The following is an 18858-nucleotide window of genomic DNA, read 5'->3' on the forward strand; positions in this document are numbered from 1 at the left end:
TGACGCCTTTTTAATTTTTGTTTTGAGCTAAGATTTCAAGAAGTCATTGAATTGGCCAGGCTGGGCTTAACCTCACTGCCTCAGCCTCCTGTGTCACTGGAATTAACAGGTGTGTGTCACGGCCTGGCTATGCGGTGCTTTCTTCAAAACACTTGGAAGTGTCACCTAATATACTCTCTGGGGGAAGATAAGGTAAAAAGAACTTTTAAACTTGAGTATTTTAAGATTTATTTTTAAGGGGCTAGGGATTTAGCTTAGCAGCATAAGCGCCTGCTCACAAGCAGGCAGTCGTGAGTTCGATCCCTGGTACCAATAAAAACAAAAAAGACAAAAATTTATTTTTAAATATGGTTTTATAAAATAAGTTACAGAGAAAACAAGTAACTATTCCACTGGCCTTAGTGTAGAGTTGAGCACAGTGGTGAACGCCTGTAATCCCAGCCACTTGAGATGTTGGGGGAGGAAGATCTCCAGGTGGGAGCTGGACAATTTAAAGAGACTCCATCTCAGCCGCTGGGATGTAGCTCAGCGGTACAGCACTCACTTAGCATGTATGAGGCCCTGGGTTCAGGTCCCAGTTCTAGAAGAAACAGTTGGACAGGGTGTAGTTCAGTGGTAAAATACATGCTTTATATGTTTCAGGTCCTGGATTTATTCCTAGTGGGAGGGAAGGAGGAGCAAAAGGAAGGAAGAAAAATACCTTCCCTACAGTTTCTCCTCAGTAGCAGTTACTGGTTTGTTTTTTTTGTTTGTTTGGTTGGTTTTTGGTTTTTCTTCCAGAAGAAAATATAGTTACACACACATATCCACATATTCTCGAAAAAAAGGTCCTAGTATATACATTTCTAAATGTTTCATACTTTTTCTTTTTTTCTGTAATGGAGATTGAACCCAGAGCCTTCATCCTGAGCTATATCTACAGCCCTTTTTATGTTTTGAGACAGGGTCTTAGTAAAAATAAGTTGCCAAGGCTAGGCTCAAACTTGCAATCTTGTCTTAGCCTCCTAAAGTACTATTATACAGGCATTATACCCATCTCTGCTTTTTTGTTTCCAAACTAATACAGTTCATATAATATATCTTCAGTTAAGTCACTATAATTCACATCATTTTGAACAAATAATTTTATAGATGTCCTGTAGTGGTAGAGGACACATCATAGTCCTTTACTATCATGTATAGGTTATTCCTGGTTATTTACTATTATAATCAGTTCTTCAGCAAACAGTTTTCCTATATGTGGGTTGTTGCAAGGAATTTTGTAGGGGAAATTGCTCTAGAATTTGAAATAACTACATCAGCGAGTACACACACATTCAGTTCTTTTTTATTTTTTTTAATGGGTACCGGGGATCGAACTAACGATCGCCTGCTTGCAAGGCAGGTGCTTATGCCGCTGAACTAAATCCCCAACCCACACATTCAGTTGTAATAGCAGCAAACTGCCCTCCAAAAGGATAACAGTGGAGCACGAAAGTCCCTGCTTTTCCATACCCTCCCGTCTTGTCAAGCTTTATGCATTTTGACAACTTGATATTTATGTACATTTAAGGTTGCTAAGCTGTTTCTTCTGAGATTATTTTGCTAATCATGAAGTCCTTTTGAAGTTATAGTCTGAAGACAAATGAGGAAATAATGTCAGCTTCTCTGCCTAAAACAGATGTGGGCACAAGTGACTCAGGAGAAGGTGACCTCTAAGGTGAAGGGGTACGCAAAAGAAATTTATGTGGACAAAGTGTCAGAGCCTATCAGTCCCCTCAGAAATGAGGAGCTTGGGAGAGCAGGTGAGCGCACCCAAGGGTACCTGGTTAAGAAGTGAGCGCCCACCCAGCTCATAACCATGGTGCCCACCGGGGCACAAATTCCAGCTTTGCTGTCTGAAAAAAAAGGGGACTCAGGTCACTTACTGCATTATTTACTTCCCAGGGTTGTTGGAGAACAGCAAGACAAGTCTCTTGCTGAGAGTAAGTGAATAAAGCAAGTATGGAAGTGGTTAAACTGAACTCTGTTGACTTCAGGACGAAGTCCCAAAGCCTCTTGCCTTAGAACTGGGTTCTGGCGACTTGCTTAGCAGGAGTGGGCTCACGAGGGTTTGGAATGAGGGCAGCAGCGTCTAGCACGGTCCCACTGTAGCAGCCCTGCGCAAAGCCAGGATTTGTAAGGGTGATTAAACCTTGGAGACCACTCACTATTGTGACCCATCAATAGATGGTGATGTCCAGCATGCTGATGTTTCCTGGGACAAAACACCCAACATCTGCAGTTTAAAGGAAAGAGCTTTATTTTTGCTCCTGCTTTCAGCCCATGATTGGCTCGCAGACAGAATGCAAAGGAAAAGGTGCTCAAGCCATGGCAGCCGGGAAGCCGAGCACGAGATGAGAGAGCCAGGGCAAAGAATTCACCCTGTCCCACCCCCTTATCCACCTCCAACCAGGTCCCAACTAATAGCACATTCAGCTACTGAACCAACTGCAGTGGGGGAGTCCACTGATGAGTCACACTCCGGTGATCCAGTCACCTTCTAAGACATCAGACTTCTGGGGACGTTTTCTTTTTTTTTTTTTTTTGTCTTTTTCTTTTTTATCGGTACCGGGGATCGAACTCACAACTGCCTGCTTTCAAGGCAGGCGCTTATGCTGCTGAGCTAAACCTCCAGCCCCATCTGGGGACGTTTTCCATCCAAACCATAGCACATGCTGATCACTGGAAGTCCTGCATTGCACTCCTGAGCAGACGAGACCAGCTCTGAGGAACACAGGGATAGACTCCCTCGTACTTAAATCCAACAAGACACAACCCAAATCTGTTCTCAGATCAGTGCCCTGTCAAGCAGCCTCGTGTCCACTGAACACCCACCAAAGCCTGCAGGCACTCCTGGGGTGGGGGCTGAACCCTGCACACGGCCTTTCAGGCTTTGTGGGCTCTGCCCTCATTTGCCTCTCTACTTCCGAGGCCACTGTTTCAACCCCAAACTTGCTGCTGCCTCTCAGTTCCTGGCACATGCCATTTCTTTCCAGTTTTGGTCCTTTGCAAGTGCTGCCTAGAATCTTTCCCTACTACTGTCTTAGACAGTAATTCATTTTCCTGTACTCCATTGCTGTGGCATTGTAATGTTAAAATGTCTATATGTGTAATTTTAAAGTCAGTGTTTATTAGACTGGATCCTTCACAAGGGCAAGAACTGAACATTGTATTGCGTAGCCTGGCTCCTGACAAGGGCCCCGCGCATACTGAAGTCTCCAGGACCACTGGTAGAATGAGTGATTTTTAAAGGAGGTGTGAAGATTAGGGCCTTGTTTATAACCATTTACCACGCCATAAACGTCCCTTCTAGCCGGGTGCGCTGGCACATGGCTATAATCCCAGAGGTCTGAAAGGGGAGGCTGCAAGGCCAACTCGGGCACGTTAGTGACAGCAAGATCCTGTCTCAAAAAGGGCCAGGGCTGTAGCTTAGTAGTAGAGGGTCCTGGCATGGGAAAGAAATTCCTTTTCTCCTCCCCCAAAGTATACCCCAAAGTATACAAGAATTCATGTACAATCCCGTTCTCCTACAACTCTACATCCCATTCAGCAAATCCCTGGTTTTGATGACCACAAATGTATGGATCTGTGGGGTCCCCTCTTCTCAGGGATCTTCATCTTTTAGATTTTCATTTTTCATCTTATTCTCTTGACTGTTAGTCCCAGCCCGCTTTCCCCATTGTACCTTTTCCTTGGCAAATCTAAATGGTTAGGAAATTTCCAGCACTTGATTTAATGGGATTATTGGTGTGGGTGGGATTGATGGTCTTCTATTTTACTATATGTTTCTGTTTATCCACTTTTATTAGTACAAGTTTATAATACATAATGGTGATGTTCATTTTGGGAATCTGGCACATGGCTATAACACACCTTGATCATTTTTGATACTTTTGTTCTTCTCCTTTACCTCCCCCTTCCTTTTCTGAGCCAGGCAGGCAGTCCATGCTGTGTGGCTCAGCTGCCCCAGACGCTGGACAGCCTCAGCCCCTTGAGCGCCGGGACTATCAGTGGGCACCATGACGCCCATCTTTTATTATCCTTTAACATGTTTCCTCTCTTCTTCCTTTCTTGATTCTTTTTGGATTATTATATCTGTTGGATTTTAAAAATTTTTCTTTTTGGTAGTGTTGATGATTATAATAATTTTTCATAGTCTCCAAATAGAAACTACCACTGCGAGTGAGATGGAAAACACTGCAGCCACGCAGATTCTTTACTCCCCAATCTTTCTTTTATAGCTATAGTATAGATTACATTTGCAGTCATTAAAACCCTTCCCGTACTCTGTTTTGCTTTCAATAATGTTATATATTTACAAATGATGGGGAGGGAGGTGGGTTTATCCAGACTATTTACAATTGCTGTTATTCTTAAAGGTTCAAGTTTCCTTCTGATATCATTTCATGTCAGGATGAAAGGAATTTCCTTTTTGGGCGTGGTGATGCACATCTGTGATCCTAGCACTCTGGGAGGCTGAGGCAGGAGATTTATACAAGTTTGAGCCTGGTTCAGACAATTTAGCAAGACAATGTCTCAAAATAAAACAAAAAAAGACTTGCGGTGTAGCTCAGTATGAAGACCCTGAGGTCAGTGCTCAGGACCAGGGCAGCAGGGGTGGGGGGTTCCATTGCTTGTCCTTGAGACAGGATCTTGCTATGTTGTACAGGCTTCTTGAACTTGCAGGTTCAAGTGATTCTCCTGCCTTGGCTTCTTTTTTTTTTTGTCTTTTTCCTTTCTATTGGAACCGAGGATCGAACTTACGACCGCCTGCTTGCAAGGCAGGTGCTTATGCCGCTGAGCTAAATCCCCAGCCCCTTGTTTTTTTTTCCCGCGGCATTTCCTTTAGAACCACCTGCTGGAAATGCTTCTTTCCCTGCATCTGAGAATGGTTTTATTTCATCTTCATTCCTGTCTAGGTTGCTTCCATTTTCATTTTTAGTATGCACAGGTAGTTGGTTTTACCTTTTGTCTAGGTTTTACTTATATTCAGCAGGAGAGAGACTTACTATGCTAAACTTGAACAATCAAAACACTATTTTCATGACAATGTACACTGTTGGATTAAAATCAGAGGGGCTCCTTACCTGGTTCTATTTCCAGGTGTCTAGGGTAACTCTTTTCCCTTAGGTACGTAAGTAATTACAGATGGTGGCAAATTTAAGAAATGTGTGTTACCTGGTTAGACACCCTGGATGCCCCGTCTGTGCAGCTACTCTGCGTGCCTGGGAGTGCGCATTCTCACACTGTCGTGCCACGTAAGTCACTGCTAGGAATGAAGCAAGGCCAGTGCTGATTTTCCTCTGTTCCAGTGGAGATTTACACCATGAGCCTGAGCACAGCAGCGGTTTTGGATTTATTTTTTTGGTAAGGGGATCTAACCCAGGGTCTTCACTTGTCTTCCCTTCCCTAAACATTTAAATTGTTTTTATTCTTGGCCCATCTGAGGTATATAATGAATACATATACTCATGGTGGGTAGTCGGCACACGTACATGACACATCTGTTTTTACATCCCTTTCTCCCCTCCCCCTCCATCTCAGTCTCATTTCCAGGTGCCGAAGGTCTGTCTCCCTGCTTCCTGTCTATTTTCCTCTTTGACTTACTTATACATTGGGCTTCTCATATAAGAAAAACCATAGGATTTTTAAACTTGTGTAATCTGATACATTTTGAAACAGGGCCTTGCTAAATCGCTCTTTTGCCCAGGCTGGGTTTGAACTTGTTTCAGTCCCCCAGAGCTGGGATCCCAGGAATGTGCCACCACAGCCAGCTGTTTTGACTGCTACATCCCTGGGCACAAAAGTGGGTACACGCGTACTGATCCCGGCACTTCTGAGCCCCCTAACCCTTGCCCACTTTCCTCCTTGTATCCGTCACACTCATTACCATCTAAAATCATTTATCACTATTGCTGCTGCCTTTCTCCCACCTCTTATGCAAGCTGCCTTGAAGAATGGATCTTCGCCAGTTGGAAATACATTGATGTATCTCAAGCACCTGTGTGCACCACCTACAAGGCGCTCAATAAATATTCACTGAAGGAGTAATTATGAATCGATGGTTGGCAGCCACCCCTCCCCCATAGGCACGGCAGACCTACAGTGGTTCACATCAGGGGGTTTAGTGCACGTTGGGAGGATGCAGGACACTGCTCTCTGCCACTGTCCCAACATCACTTCAGTACCTGTTCTTTGCTGCCATCCTGGTCCCTGCCTTCCCTACCACCCCACACACAGGTGCCCAAAAATGGACAGGAGACTTGGGCCATACCAGGGGTTGGGAGCAGAGCCTCACACTCCTCCTTGGAATTCTGCTCTGGGACACATGACTGACAAACTTGCAGAATGGGAGAGTAGGTAAAAACAGCACCTACACCTCACAGACTTAAGGTCTTTTTGCAAGCTAGCTATTTTTCACCACAGATGAATGAATGAAATACAGTAAGGGGACTTTCTGCCTTACTTGAAGGTTGAACCTCCTTTTGGGTTTAGTCCTGGAATCAGACAGGTCCTGATTCAGACCATATGCCACTGCTTTACTCTGGTCTCTGCTTATTGTTTCTAAAATGGTGCACAGCATTGTCAGCATTCTGCACATAAACATGCAATACAGATTAACTTTTTCTGGGATAATTATTGCATTAGTCAGCTTTCCATTTTTTGACAAAATACCTTGGCTACTCACTTTAAAAGAAGGAAAGGTTTTGTTTCAGTTTCAATCCATGTAACTTGGTCTGCTACATCATGGCAGGGGCTTACTGTGGAGAACCCCGTTATCTGCTGAGAAGGGGATGGGGGTCCCAGTATTCCCTTTGAAGCATGCCCCAAGATGCCTTCCACTCGGCCCCACATTCAAGATTCTAACACCTCCCAGAGTGCTCCGGGTTGGGGACGAAGTCTTCAACTGATAGGCCTTTGGGGCCCACTTCAGACCCAAACTACAGCAGCTGCATATCTTCTTTCCACCCCCCCCCCAACATTATTTTCACAAGTACCTAATATAGAAACGTCAGTGAATTGAGCTGCTTAGGAAACTGGGCAGTAATTATTAAAGGTTTTATGGTAGTGATTACTCATGTTGATAAGCTATCCTCATGTAGGATACAAGAATAAACTTTAGGTCACTCAAAAGAGCAATTTTCAATGGCTATGACTGACAAATCTAAGAATATGAGATGTTACACTGTCCTGGTTCGAAGTTACAAATTTTTGCAACCTCATGATTACACCTATGAAGTTATTCTAATGAAAGCAGAGGGAGGGATCACTCAGAGTATTTGGCTACCATGTTTTCTGCACAGCTTGCTTTCCCTAAGGGTATCCAACTTAACTCCTCAGCAGTGCATGCTCCTGTGTGCCCCTGGTAAGTGTGTATGTTTACACACGTGTGCCTTTATCACTAAAGGGCGGAGGTGCACTTGAGGAGGTCAAACAGTGAGACCCCATCCTCAGCCAAGGAGATTTGGAAGACGTGGCTTTACCTGCACTCTTGAATGGCATCTTCCTGGCACAGCCGAGGCATGGAGAAGGGTTTCAGGGAGGGTGTCTGTCCCTCTGCGCTTTCCCCGCGTGAACCTGGAAGGGAAACTTCCTGCTACAATAACACAGCAAGGCGATGTGATGAACACTTTTATTTACAAATATAATTAAAAGCTCTGACAGTTATCATGCTCTTCCTTGGAACCTGAAAAATGTTTTGTTTCGTTTTTTTTTTTTAAAGTGCATGCAAAAGAAGTAAAGCCTTTTTTTTTTCATCATTTTTTATTGTAAGAAAATACACAGTTTGAAAGTGTGAATAATGCAATATTTATGACCAAGAGATGGGACTCAGGAAGGGGGCAGGGAAATAAAGAAAAAGGTCAAGATGATCTGATTGAGAGACAGTGTAGAACTCCAAATACTGAACTGGAAAAGGAGGGAGGTGGGAGGAGGAACAGGAGGAGGAAGTAAAAAAATTTGATCAGAGAAACAGTTAAAATACAATATGAAAATAAGTAATACCTCTCCTTAAATTCCTTCTATACACAAAATACACGATTTGCCAAAGCCCAATTTGTGCTACTGGGATTCTGTGAGCTCTGTAAGTGTATTCACATCCTCTGCTACCGCAGAAAATGATTATGATACAATCAGAATATGCTGAAGACAAGTTAAACTCTTGCCAGCAGGTTCTTAAAAATCACAAGATCTCTTCACCCCACCCACCCCCCCAACCCCAAAAAAGTAATAATATGTCACCACTGATATGTACATCACAATTAGTTTCTGTAAAATGTATCAAATTTTCAATCTTTAATAAAACTTTGTTTTTTTTTAATTCCTGATGAATAAATACCAAAAAAATAAAATAAAATAAAATAATGCAGCAGCTAGTTAAGGTGTAAGGCTGCGGATATTGTGTCTCTCTCCCCCTTGGCATTTATTATTATTATTATTATTAATTTTTTTTTTGCTTTGCTTTCACAGATTGTTGGTAATGAGTGATTGCTTAAAGCAATATACATCCACTTTGTTGTTGTGGGTTTATTGGTTTTGTTAAAACTGTCTCCAAGGTTTCACTGAAACATTTCGGATCACATCAATACTGTGACGTGTACTATGGATAGAAGAGACGGCCAGGGTGTGGCCAGCACTGAAAGTTGACACGGGGGGAGGAAGGGCCCCTGATGGATTAAGAATAAACAGGCACTAGTCCGACACGGTGTCAGTAAGAGTAAGAGAGAGAGAGAGTGAGAGCAACGCCCGTTAAAATGGGGAATGTGGTTTTGCAGGGTCTGAATTTTTTTGTTTTCTTTTTTCTTTTTTTTGTAAATGGCAAAAAATTTAATCTCATCTATAGTCCTCCTTAGGAAAATCTAATGTAACCAAATTCCCAAATCCCATTCTGAGGCTCTCCATGTCAAAAGTTTCAATCTCTCGCTCTTGCCTTTCCAATAGGAACTTGATTCTCTCGCTGCGTTCCTTCTGCAGGGCAGCCAGCTCCTCTTCAATCTGAAAGAAGCACAGTGATTGGTCCTTAATCGCTGATCTCCCAGTGGGCGCCCATGGCACACACATCATACCTACCCTGGTGCCAGCACCTCGGCGGCTCCGAGTGACCTAGATTACGAAGACTGGCCAGCCCTGTGACTGGATCTACTATGTTTAAAACTTGCTACAAGGATGAAAATGCTGGGGCCCACCTGCGGCAAGAAAAGCACTTGAGCCATCACGCAGTGGGCTGATCTAGGTCAGTGTCCTGTCCCAGTTGGACGTGGCTCAGCAGAAGCCCAAAGATACTTGAGCATAATTAGATGGTGCTTCTTTTCCATAGAGGACTGCAGGCCTCCTGGGTCACTGGAAATTTAGTTCTTGGAGCCGGAAAACCATCTGTTACTTGGTTTTACAGGGCAGCTGGTTAAGCCAATAGATGCTTACAGCTTTGAGGTGCTTTACGACACTGCTCTATCCCAGTCCCCAGACTATCAACAGTGGTGTATATTTCAATTGAGATGACACTACTATGCATAGCAGTACTGGCCTATCTTCATTTTAATTCTTGCTAAAGACCCTTGCTGCTCTGTGGAGGTGGAAGGTTTCCTTCCTAGCACAGGAGCAGGAAGGTTAGGCTTTGGGATCAGACTCATCAAGTAACTGAACCGCTCTAGTCTATAGAATAGGGACTGTGCTGCTTCTCAGGGTTACTAGGATATAAGGCAGACAAAGGAACCATGCCTACTTTAACCCCTTGCAACTAGGGAGAGCTCTGTAAGTAGCAGCTGTGTAGGCTGCAACTCCCCCATCCCAGCTGCACAGGACCCCCAGAAACTCTCATACCTTTTGCTCAAGATGTGCTCTGCGCAGAGACACCCTCTGCTCTAGCTTCTGGAGCTCGCGTTCATGTTGTGCCTCTGTTTGCATCTTGATTTTGCTCTGGTAGGCATTGAGCAGCTCCATTTCCTGCTGGAGCTGTAGCCTCAACGCCTGGCATTCTGCTTCTTGAGCCTCATCTAGCCGTAACTGCAGGCACAGAAGACACACACTGTCATGCAGCCCTCTCTCACCACTCTTGGGGATTAGTGGGAGATGTTTCCTTGACTGGACTCAAATGGGTCTTTTCAGAAAAACAGATACCCTGGGTACATTCAGAGTTCTGATCAAAACCAGTGAAAGTCTGCCCAGTGAGCTACAAGCCTGAAAACGCGCTTTTCAGTGTGGTCTGAAACCATGGGACCAGGTGTCAGGAAGGCTGCCCACTCTGCTGACGCAGCCCATGGTCTTTGAAGTGGACTTCTGAGCCAGAGCTCTGGAGTCACTGTTCACTTAGATGTGCCCCCTTGCCAGTTTCTCATTCTCTACAGCTCATTCATCTCAAGAAAGCAGTACTTTATAATTCCTGTTATCTGAGATGGATGAAGGAGGAAGTGAAAGAATTCACACACAATCCCAGGCACAATTCTCCCTGCATACTAAACATTCACGAAATAGTAGCTGCTACCATTATTTTGGTTTTGACAAGACCATTTCCATATGTGGGTATTTTTAACTATAAAGTCATTTGAAATGTTCTAAATAAATCTAACTAATACCCATAAAGCTTGGGGAATGTGCCAAAGTATTATTATGCTCCTAATAAAGGTCACGTAGGCTGCTACTGTTGGTTGTACGGGGTCATCTTGTCAGCTAGCCAATGTAGAACTCTGGCGGTTTACACTCTTCCCCAGAGGGCAGCCCTGATACCCTTGAAAGGAATGAAAATGCAGGCTGCAGAAATGAACTCTCAGTTAGAAGACACCTGGTCAAACTGCCCTTGTCTCCTATAGCACCCGAACTTTGTATGCTCTGATCTGACCTTGGGAGGGAATGGGCCAGGCCAGCCCACAGAAATGCCAAGCTCTCGACTCAGAGGAGGAGGCTTTGGGTCACTTAGAGGAGTACCTTAGGGGATTCTGGCCCCCTGCCCCAGGTCTGGTTTTGTCCAAATGCAGTAGGCCCTGAAGTTGGCTGAGAACTGTGAGATTAGAATCCTTGAGTTAGACAATTGGGTTACCCTGGATTTGTCTGTAGGGTCCCATCCAGACCACTTTGCCAAGATACTTACTTTCCACCTTAGCCACAACTTGTGGCAGTTACCAATATACTGCGGTATCTTCATTGAGAAGTGACTTTCTGAAATGTTAGAATACTTTCAGGAAATTATTTGCATGGTATCTTCTTTAGTATTTTTCTGTGTTTCAGTCCTGGGAATGAAACCTAGGGCCTTTGCACTAGGCCTCTTTAGTTTTTCTTTAAAAAACTTAGACAGGAAGTCTCAGTAAGACACTAAACTATCCAGACTGGACTTGGACTTGTGATCCTCCTGCCTCAGCCTCCCAGAGTACTGGGATTATAGGTGTGCACCTATCATGCCTGGTCTTCTTTAGCATTTCGGGAGAAATATGTTATGGCTATTAAATGAACATAAAATAAATATGTAATCATATTTCCAAAGTGACTTCTAATGATTAAGTCTAACCAGATTCATGAAAACCCACTACAGAAGGCAGAGTTCTCTCTTCCCATTTTCCTGATACTGGACACAGTGAACGGTCCATCTGGAGCAGCCTTATAGATTAACGCCAAACAGTTTTGTTACTGATCCACTCCTGACATCCTAGGTTCCCTACCAGGAAAGGAAACAGGAAGCCTGTTTTTCTGTTCTCACTAGCATTATTTGCAACAGACCTTGAACGAGTGGCTGAGAGCTCATCCTATGGCGGTTTAGATCACTGAAACAGTTCCATTTTCCTGTTTCTAGGGTTCTATTATTGTTGTCAATGACTATATGCTAAAAGCCACTCTGACTGTACAAATCCCCGTGCTGAAAACAAGGAGACACTCCAGGATTTGGTATCCACCATTCAAAATTACACATCCCAAATCAGTAAAAAAAAAATTTGTTATCAATATTGGTAAATATCACATCTGTTTTTTAAAGGGGCTTAAAAAGATGTGCCAGAGGCAGCTTGGTATACAGCGACTAAACATATAGGCTTACAGGCCTCCTCCCCAAAGCATTCATGTACTGGCTCAACCACCAGCAATGTGATTGCACATATGCCAGGGGTTGGTACGCTACAGGTCACAGGCCAAATGTTGCCTGCTGTCTTTTTTATAAGTAGTTTGACAGATACATTTATTTACATTTTACCGATGGCTGCTTATGCACTGCAGTAGCAGAGGTGGTCAGCTGTGACAGAGATCTTGTGGTTCACAAAACTGAATTCATTTGTCCCTTTATGTAAAACTTGAAATATTCATCTTCTCCTTTATACAAAGTGCTTGCCAACTCCTGCTCCAAGGAAGAGCTAGCTAGCCCTACGTGATTTTCCTTCAGTAAAACATCAGTTTTGTCACAGGTGAATTTAGGGCTGTGCAATAATTACTTCAAAAGGATTTCACAAAAATGAAACGGGAAAATGCCTATAAAATATATAAAACTAGCTGGCCTGTGGTATGCAGTTGGCAAAGGGGAGCTGTACTGATCACAACTATCTGATCTCCTTGTATCTCAGGAGAGTATTCCTCTCCTTTTATTCCAGGGCAACCATGCACCTATATTCCACATCCTGTTCTCTCCTGTCTTAGACTATAGCGTACATTCAATGGACACTGCTGTATGCCAGGCATTGCCACATATGCTAATAAACGATGGTTAATGAAAGTCCTATCAGCTGCTTCATCCTCATCAATGCGCCCCACACGCCTCACCACTCACCTCACATTCTGATCTAACCCCTTTACTTATTCTGGTCACCAGTGACCAATGGGAAGTGGTTTTTTACCTTACCTGACCCACCAGCAGCATCAACAATTGTTGACTGTCTCTTGTTTCTTGAAACCTTTCTCCTGCCTTCTGAGATACTATCTACACCTGCTGGTTTTTCCTCCCCTCTCTCGCTCTCCTTTTGTGGCTAGTCCCTAGCTACTGCAACTTATTCAATGCAAGTGCTCCGTGGGGCTTTGTCCTGGGCCCTTTCCCTCCTCTAACCAGTCTTCCTAAGGAATTTCATCTACTCCAAAAGCTCCAAATTACCATCTGTTCAACAAATGACTTCTACATCTCTAATGATTTCAGACTTCCTTTCTGAGGCTCATATAAGCTATGAGAGACAACTTCACCTGGATGTTTCCCAGCCTTTTACATTCAGGAACCAATTTTAATTAACTCACCAGCTTTATCTTCCTGCATCCCCAAGCAGCTTGACTTCATTCTGCACATGTAGGTAAATGGCACCATAATCTACCATTTCACTCAAACCAAGACACAGTCATATGTAAACCTGACTCTCCAAATTCACTATGTGCTCTTGACCCTACCCTGCCCAGCTCTCTCTTCAGTTTGGTCACCTGCCCCTTCATCCCCACTGCCGCTCTACGGTAGTCACCACATCTTGTGTGTCCAGATAAACGCAGCTTACACATCTTTGCTCTTGCCACCTCCCAGACCATTGTCCACATGTCACTGAGAGAAACATTCAAAAAATAAAAATCAGATGTCAGGGCCCTGCTTGGCACTTTCCAATGGTTTTCTCCTGCTTGCATGAGAAAGCCAGCAAGCCCCTCCACAATCCAGACCCATTCACCCCCTGTTTTTTCATGCTGGCCTCCCCTGCTTCTCCGCATTTCACCCAGAATGATGTCTGTGAGTTCTTCAAAAGTACCTCTGTTTTCCTGCCTGCACACGAAGCTCCCCAGCCTACGTGACTGTCAGAGAGGTGTTTCCCGACTGTCCGGCCAGGCTAGCTCTACTGTTTGCACTCTGCTGGCACCATGCATTTGCTCTGTGAGTACACAGCCAGCCTATCCAATGTCGGTTTCTGCCATTCTTCTATAAACTCAAGAGAACTTTATCAATGACTGTCCTGTTCACCACAGTAACCCTGGGCACAGTGTGGGTACTCATGAACGCCTGCTGGATGAACGAGTGAATGCGCTAGCTCCTGTCCTCAGCGCAAGGGCATGTGGAGGCGTTTATTAACAGAAGCCTTCCTTTCACCGTATTTTCCTTTTGATTTTTCCCCCTAGCACTGGGGATGGAACCCTGGGTTCTGCACATGCTAGGCAAGTGCTCTGACACAGAGCTCCACCCAGCTCTGTCTCCTCTTCCTACAAATCTTTGTCTTGGCCCCGCTGATGGGGATCTGGGAAAGGCACTCCCACATTTCTCCCATACTTTACTGTTGCTTTTTTTGATATACCATAGTACTTCCCATTCCCACCACTCTACTGTCTATGACAAGTAATGGACAAATCACTGCCAGATCCAATGTATAAGCCACACTTGACTACTCTAGCTGCTTTCTATATGCTTGACATCTTCAGTTATAGCCTTTGCTCTGGCTGTGTGACACGCTGTGTTCTGGTAGCCCATCTGTGTCTCTAAGTTGTCATCTTCTTTGATCTACTTCTATGCAGCCTTCAAATGTTGGTGTCCAAATGAGACTCTGTCCACAGCCCCCTTCCTCTCTCATTCCATTTACCATCCCGTACAGATGTACTCCTGACAGCTACAACTGTCCCCATATGGCATGATGTCTTTTTTCTTCTTTCCAGTGCTGGGGGTGAAACCCAGGGTCCCACATGTGCTAGGCATGTGCTGCTCCATCACTGAGCCATATCCTCAGTCCCTTATTTTTTTTGTCTTTTTCTTTTTTTTTTATCAGTACCGGGGATCGAACTCACGACTGCCAGCTTGCAAGGCAGGTGCATTTATGCTGCTGAGCTAAATCCCCAGCCCCAGTCCCTTATTTTTTAACTTTCAGACAGGCTGTTGAAGCCAGACATGTTGAAGCACATAGGGGTAACTTTAACTTTGCAACTCAGTGAGACTCCGTCTCAAACGAAACAAAACAAAAATAAGGAAAGAAAAGAGGACTGGGGATGTAGCTCAGTGCAAAGGCAATGGGCTCAATCCCCAGTATCACACACACACACAGGATCTTGCTAAGATGCTAAAGCTAGGCTCAAATCTGCAGTCTTCCCTCATGGCTGGAACATGGATCACATGCCAACATTTTGTCTTTAATTTTGGCTTCCCTCTAAGCTAGACTTCCATGTCTGCACCTCTCTACCTGGATACCCACGTAGCTTAGATACAATGCCCAGGACTCAGACAGTTACCTTCCCAGGCATCCAAACTCAGTTGTCCTATGTTTCTATCATGATAAAATTATGATCTATTCCAATCTGCTTCCAAATCTACCTCTCAAACTGGTCTCCCTCTTAAAAGCTATCTAGTCTCCCTCTTAAATATTTCACATTTCTTAACTCCTTTCCCTCTTCACTATCTCCATTAGCCCCTCCTCAAGCCTCTATTGAATCAAGGGCTTCCCAATGTAAGCATGCACTCCACCACTGAGCCACACCTCGCTTCAACCCAACATGCTCTGTCTTACTTCAGGCCGCCATCGTTTTTTCTGTATTCTTCCAGTAACTCCTAACAGGTCTCCTTACCCATGTTTGCTACATGGTTGGCAATACTTTTTCCTCTCCCAGCACCACTGAGTAAACCCAGAACCTCACGCATGCTAGGCAAGTGCTTTGCCACTGAGCAATGTCCCAGCCCCACTCCCCTTCTTAATCAGGCTGCAGTAGGTCTCCACTGCTTACTGCAGTGACCAGAGTCCTGCCACTGAGATTCTGACCCCCGACTGTCCACCTGCCTTCCTTGACTGAGCACTTCACTGCTCCCTGTTTCTCAAAAGCGCCAGCCTTTTGAGTTTCTGTGTACACTGTGCCCTCTGCTAGGATTAATTTTTCCTCTCCTGCCTGTTTGGTAAATGACTGCTCTTTAAACTGCATCTCCTGGGAAGTCTTCACTGAATCACTAGACACCCCCCACCCCCGGCTTTTCACTTGGGAGGAGCTCTCCTCCTGGTGTTTTCACTACCCACTTCCCTGAACTTTGGCCTCACACCCAAGTTCTGTTAAGTCCCTGGATGCACACTTCCCATAGTTTGGACCTTTTCCTGCGCAGGTCCCTTTGCATGGAACCGACTTACTTTACTGGTTTCCTTCAAGCCTCCAGGCTCCCTCCAGGAAGCTTTGCCTAGACCAGATTCATTCCTCCTACTTACCCTTCTGGGTCTCCCCAGCACCTCCCACTTCACAGCACTTACAGTGCTTTATGATTATTGTTTAATTATCTGACTTTCTGGCTTGACTGACAAAAGTGTGAGGTCAGAGACCCATGTCTGTCTAGCTCATCTCTCTACTTCTGAGCCCAGTGCAGAGCTGGACCCAGACTTAGCAAGTTTCCTGATTGCACATGACTGTGTATGTCTTCCTCACTTGACCACGAGCTCCGTAAGGCAGGGGCTGTGACTTATTCCCTTGTGCCTGACACTGGTTGGGAGTGGTGGTCAGGAACTCTTGGATGAGCAAACATATGATATGATGTACGGTATCTATCACATCTCGCCCTGAAGTCCCTATGTGCCACCGAAGCAGGTCATTCCTTGTGCTCCATCCTATAAGACACATGTTGGTAAGCATCCGCACGGCCTCGGCTTTATTCAGCGTCGTCCCGTTTCCTCAGTTGTTTGGGCAGGAAAACACCAATATCCTAAATTTGTGCAAGAATCATCCTGGGAAACAAAGGCTGGATCTTGAATTTTCTTGAATCCCAAAACTCTTGAGGCTGTGGCACCAAACCTAACCACTTACCGCTTGAGAGGCCATCATTTCATTTATACTCTGTTCATACTGCTCTGCCAAAATGGCCAGTTTTCTCGTCTGCTCATCTTTCAGTGTCTTTAAGATTGTTTTGTGCTCATTCTTTGGAGTAACTTCCAACTGGTGATTCTTGAGTGCTTTATACTGTTTGGTCTGTACTTTGCAAGTGTCCTGAAACTGTTTTTTAATTTGCATTTCCATGGCCTGTTAGGAAAGTGATAAAGGGGAAATAGACACGTCAGCCAATACAGAAAGCTTCCATTATAATGACACACTACGAGTCTGGGACCACCCTCTGCCTTGTGGTGTAGTGGCCCATGACACTGATTGATAATCACGAAAGTAATACCTGCAATTTAGGTAAGAGTTAACTTTCCAATACTTTTTGTTTCACAGTAATAGAAGTACTTTTGAATTTACAAATGGCTCCAAAGAAAAAAATGAATTGTATGTAACAAGGGATAAATTCTAAACAGATTGTGGAATAGTACAGAGCTTATTTTATGAAAATGTTGCAGTCAGACTCAAAGTTTCCCAGTCAGAGTTGTAGCATTTCCTGTTGTTTGTTGCTTTTTCCTTTGTGTACATGAGTATATTTATGTATGCCCCCCATTCTTCCCCATTTCCAAGTGAGAAAGTGGACACTCTCACTGCTTGTGGGTGCTTCCTTGACAAATCAATGAAGGACATCTGGATTACATTTCACACCCTAACCTACTTCCACTATGTCTCAGCAAAATGGACAGAGAACAGTGATTTTACCACCATTAAGCAGTTGTGCTTGCACGTGGCAGTATCACATCTGCACTTTGGCAGGAAGAGAGCGCAGTGCGTCATGAAGGTCGGAAGGCCTCCCATCAGGCTGCGCTCCATAAACACTCTGAGGGCTTACAGTGACAGGGGTCACTAATTAGACCACTCTTAGGGTTCGGCCCGAGGAGGCGCATGGCCCATCTGATGGAAGCTGGCCTCATCTCTGTGCCAACACTGACAGTGTCCTCCTTGACATCTAGCAGGGGCTTGATACACAAAGCTTATTAATTAGCGGTCTCCTAAAATTAGCCAGAGACAGAGAGGGCCAAAGGAGCTCCTCTTCATAGCCTTAGCACAGAGGCAATGAAGGCCTCACACACTTCTGGTCCATTGTGATTTCCATGTCCACGACAGAGGTCACCCATAAATCACCCTTTCCTACTAAGTTGGAATGTGGCTTTGGAGTCCTGCTTGCTTTGTACAGCAGAGCTTATGGTGGTTGGTACCAATACAGATTTTCATTTCCCAAGATTGGAACTACAGGCTGCTACCCATCCCATTGTGAGGACGGCAGGTCGGGAAGGGCTCAGAGCAATGACATAATGGAATGAATGGGAAATGTGAGAGATCACATAGTACATGGTTTCCAAAACAGCTTGTGTGGCTTGTGAAATGCAGGCTGCTGAGCTTTATACTTGGAGATTCCATTCTGGTAAAGGTGAGGCCCAGATGTGTGATTCTGAAAAACTGCCCGAATGACGCTGATGACCAGCTAGCTAGGTGCAGGAGCCCAGCCCAGCCGCCCTGGAGCGCACACCGGAAACGCCTCTCCTTCCTCTTACCTTTAAGTTTTTTGGCTGTTGCCGAAGTTCCATGACATGTTTTCTGTGCAGTTCCCTTTCTCTCCTCTTATTGTACTCCAGCTGGTTTTCCAGTTCAGTCTGGTGCTGTAAACGGATCAGATCCATGCGTAGCTTCTGTAACGTGTGCAGCTGCCTATATTCTAGCTCTCGGGTGGACTCATCGTGCCTGATTAACATGGCATGCTCCATCTCCTTCTGTGTCCTCTTTTTATTTAGTTCCTGCATTCAGGAGCAAGAGATAAATGGAGAGAGGTGACTGGAGGGGAAGTGGAAGAAGCACAGAGTGAATCGAGGGAGGGCATGCAATTGCACTGCTAAATGACTCTTAAACCGAGAAATGTTTGCAGCATGACTTAATGTGATTAGATTCACAATCCTGGAGGTTTAGGTTCTGTTTCAAGGTCTGTCATATACAAAAGCGGCAACTTCACAGCCTCAACAACTGTACCATCTGTACAATGGGACCAATTCTACCCACTCCCTCCTACCCCTCAGAGCTTCTATGAATGTTAATTCAGATGAT

General features: G+C 44.6%; 1 protein-coding gene across 3 annotated transcripts in view; it reads right to left on the minus strand.

Moving 5' to 3' along the window:
- Window positions 1-7640: 7640 nt before the first annotated feature.
- Taok3 (TAO kinase 3) overlaps window positions 7641-18858 on the minus strand; it is a 171112-nt gene continuing 159894 nt past the window's right edge. For all 3 annotated transcript variants that reach the window (XM_013141872.3, XM_013141873.3, XM_063225741.1), the window contains 4 exons: window positions 18315-18554; window positions 16711-16923; window positions 9841-10023; window positions 7641-9015 (listed from right to left, as the gene is read on the minus strand). In XM_013141872.3, the coding sequence (XP_012997326.1) occupies window positions 8854-9015; window positions 9841-10023; window positions 16711-16923; window positions 18315-18554 (798 nt within the window). In that variant the 3' untranslated portion in view covers window positions 7641-8853. The remainder of the gene's footprint in view (window positions 9016-9840; window positions 10024-16710; window positions 16924-18314; window positions 18555-18858) is intronic.

This window comes from Cavia porcellus, unplaced genomic scaffold (genome assembly GCF_034190915.1).
Source record: "Cavia porcellus strain 051 isolate PalLab524CR breed Dunkin Hartley unplaced genomic scaffold, mCavPor4.1 scaffold_16, whole genome shotgun sequence".
Lineage (NCBI taxonomy): Eukaryota > Metazoa > Chordata > Mammalia > Rodentia > Caviidae > Cavia > Cavia porcellus.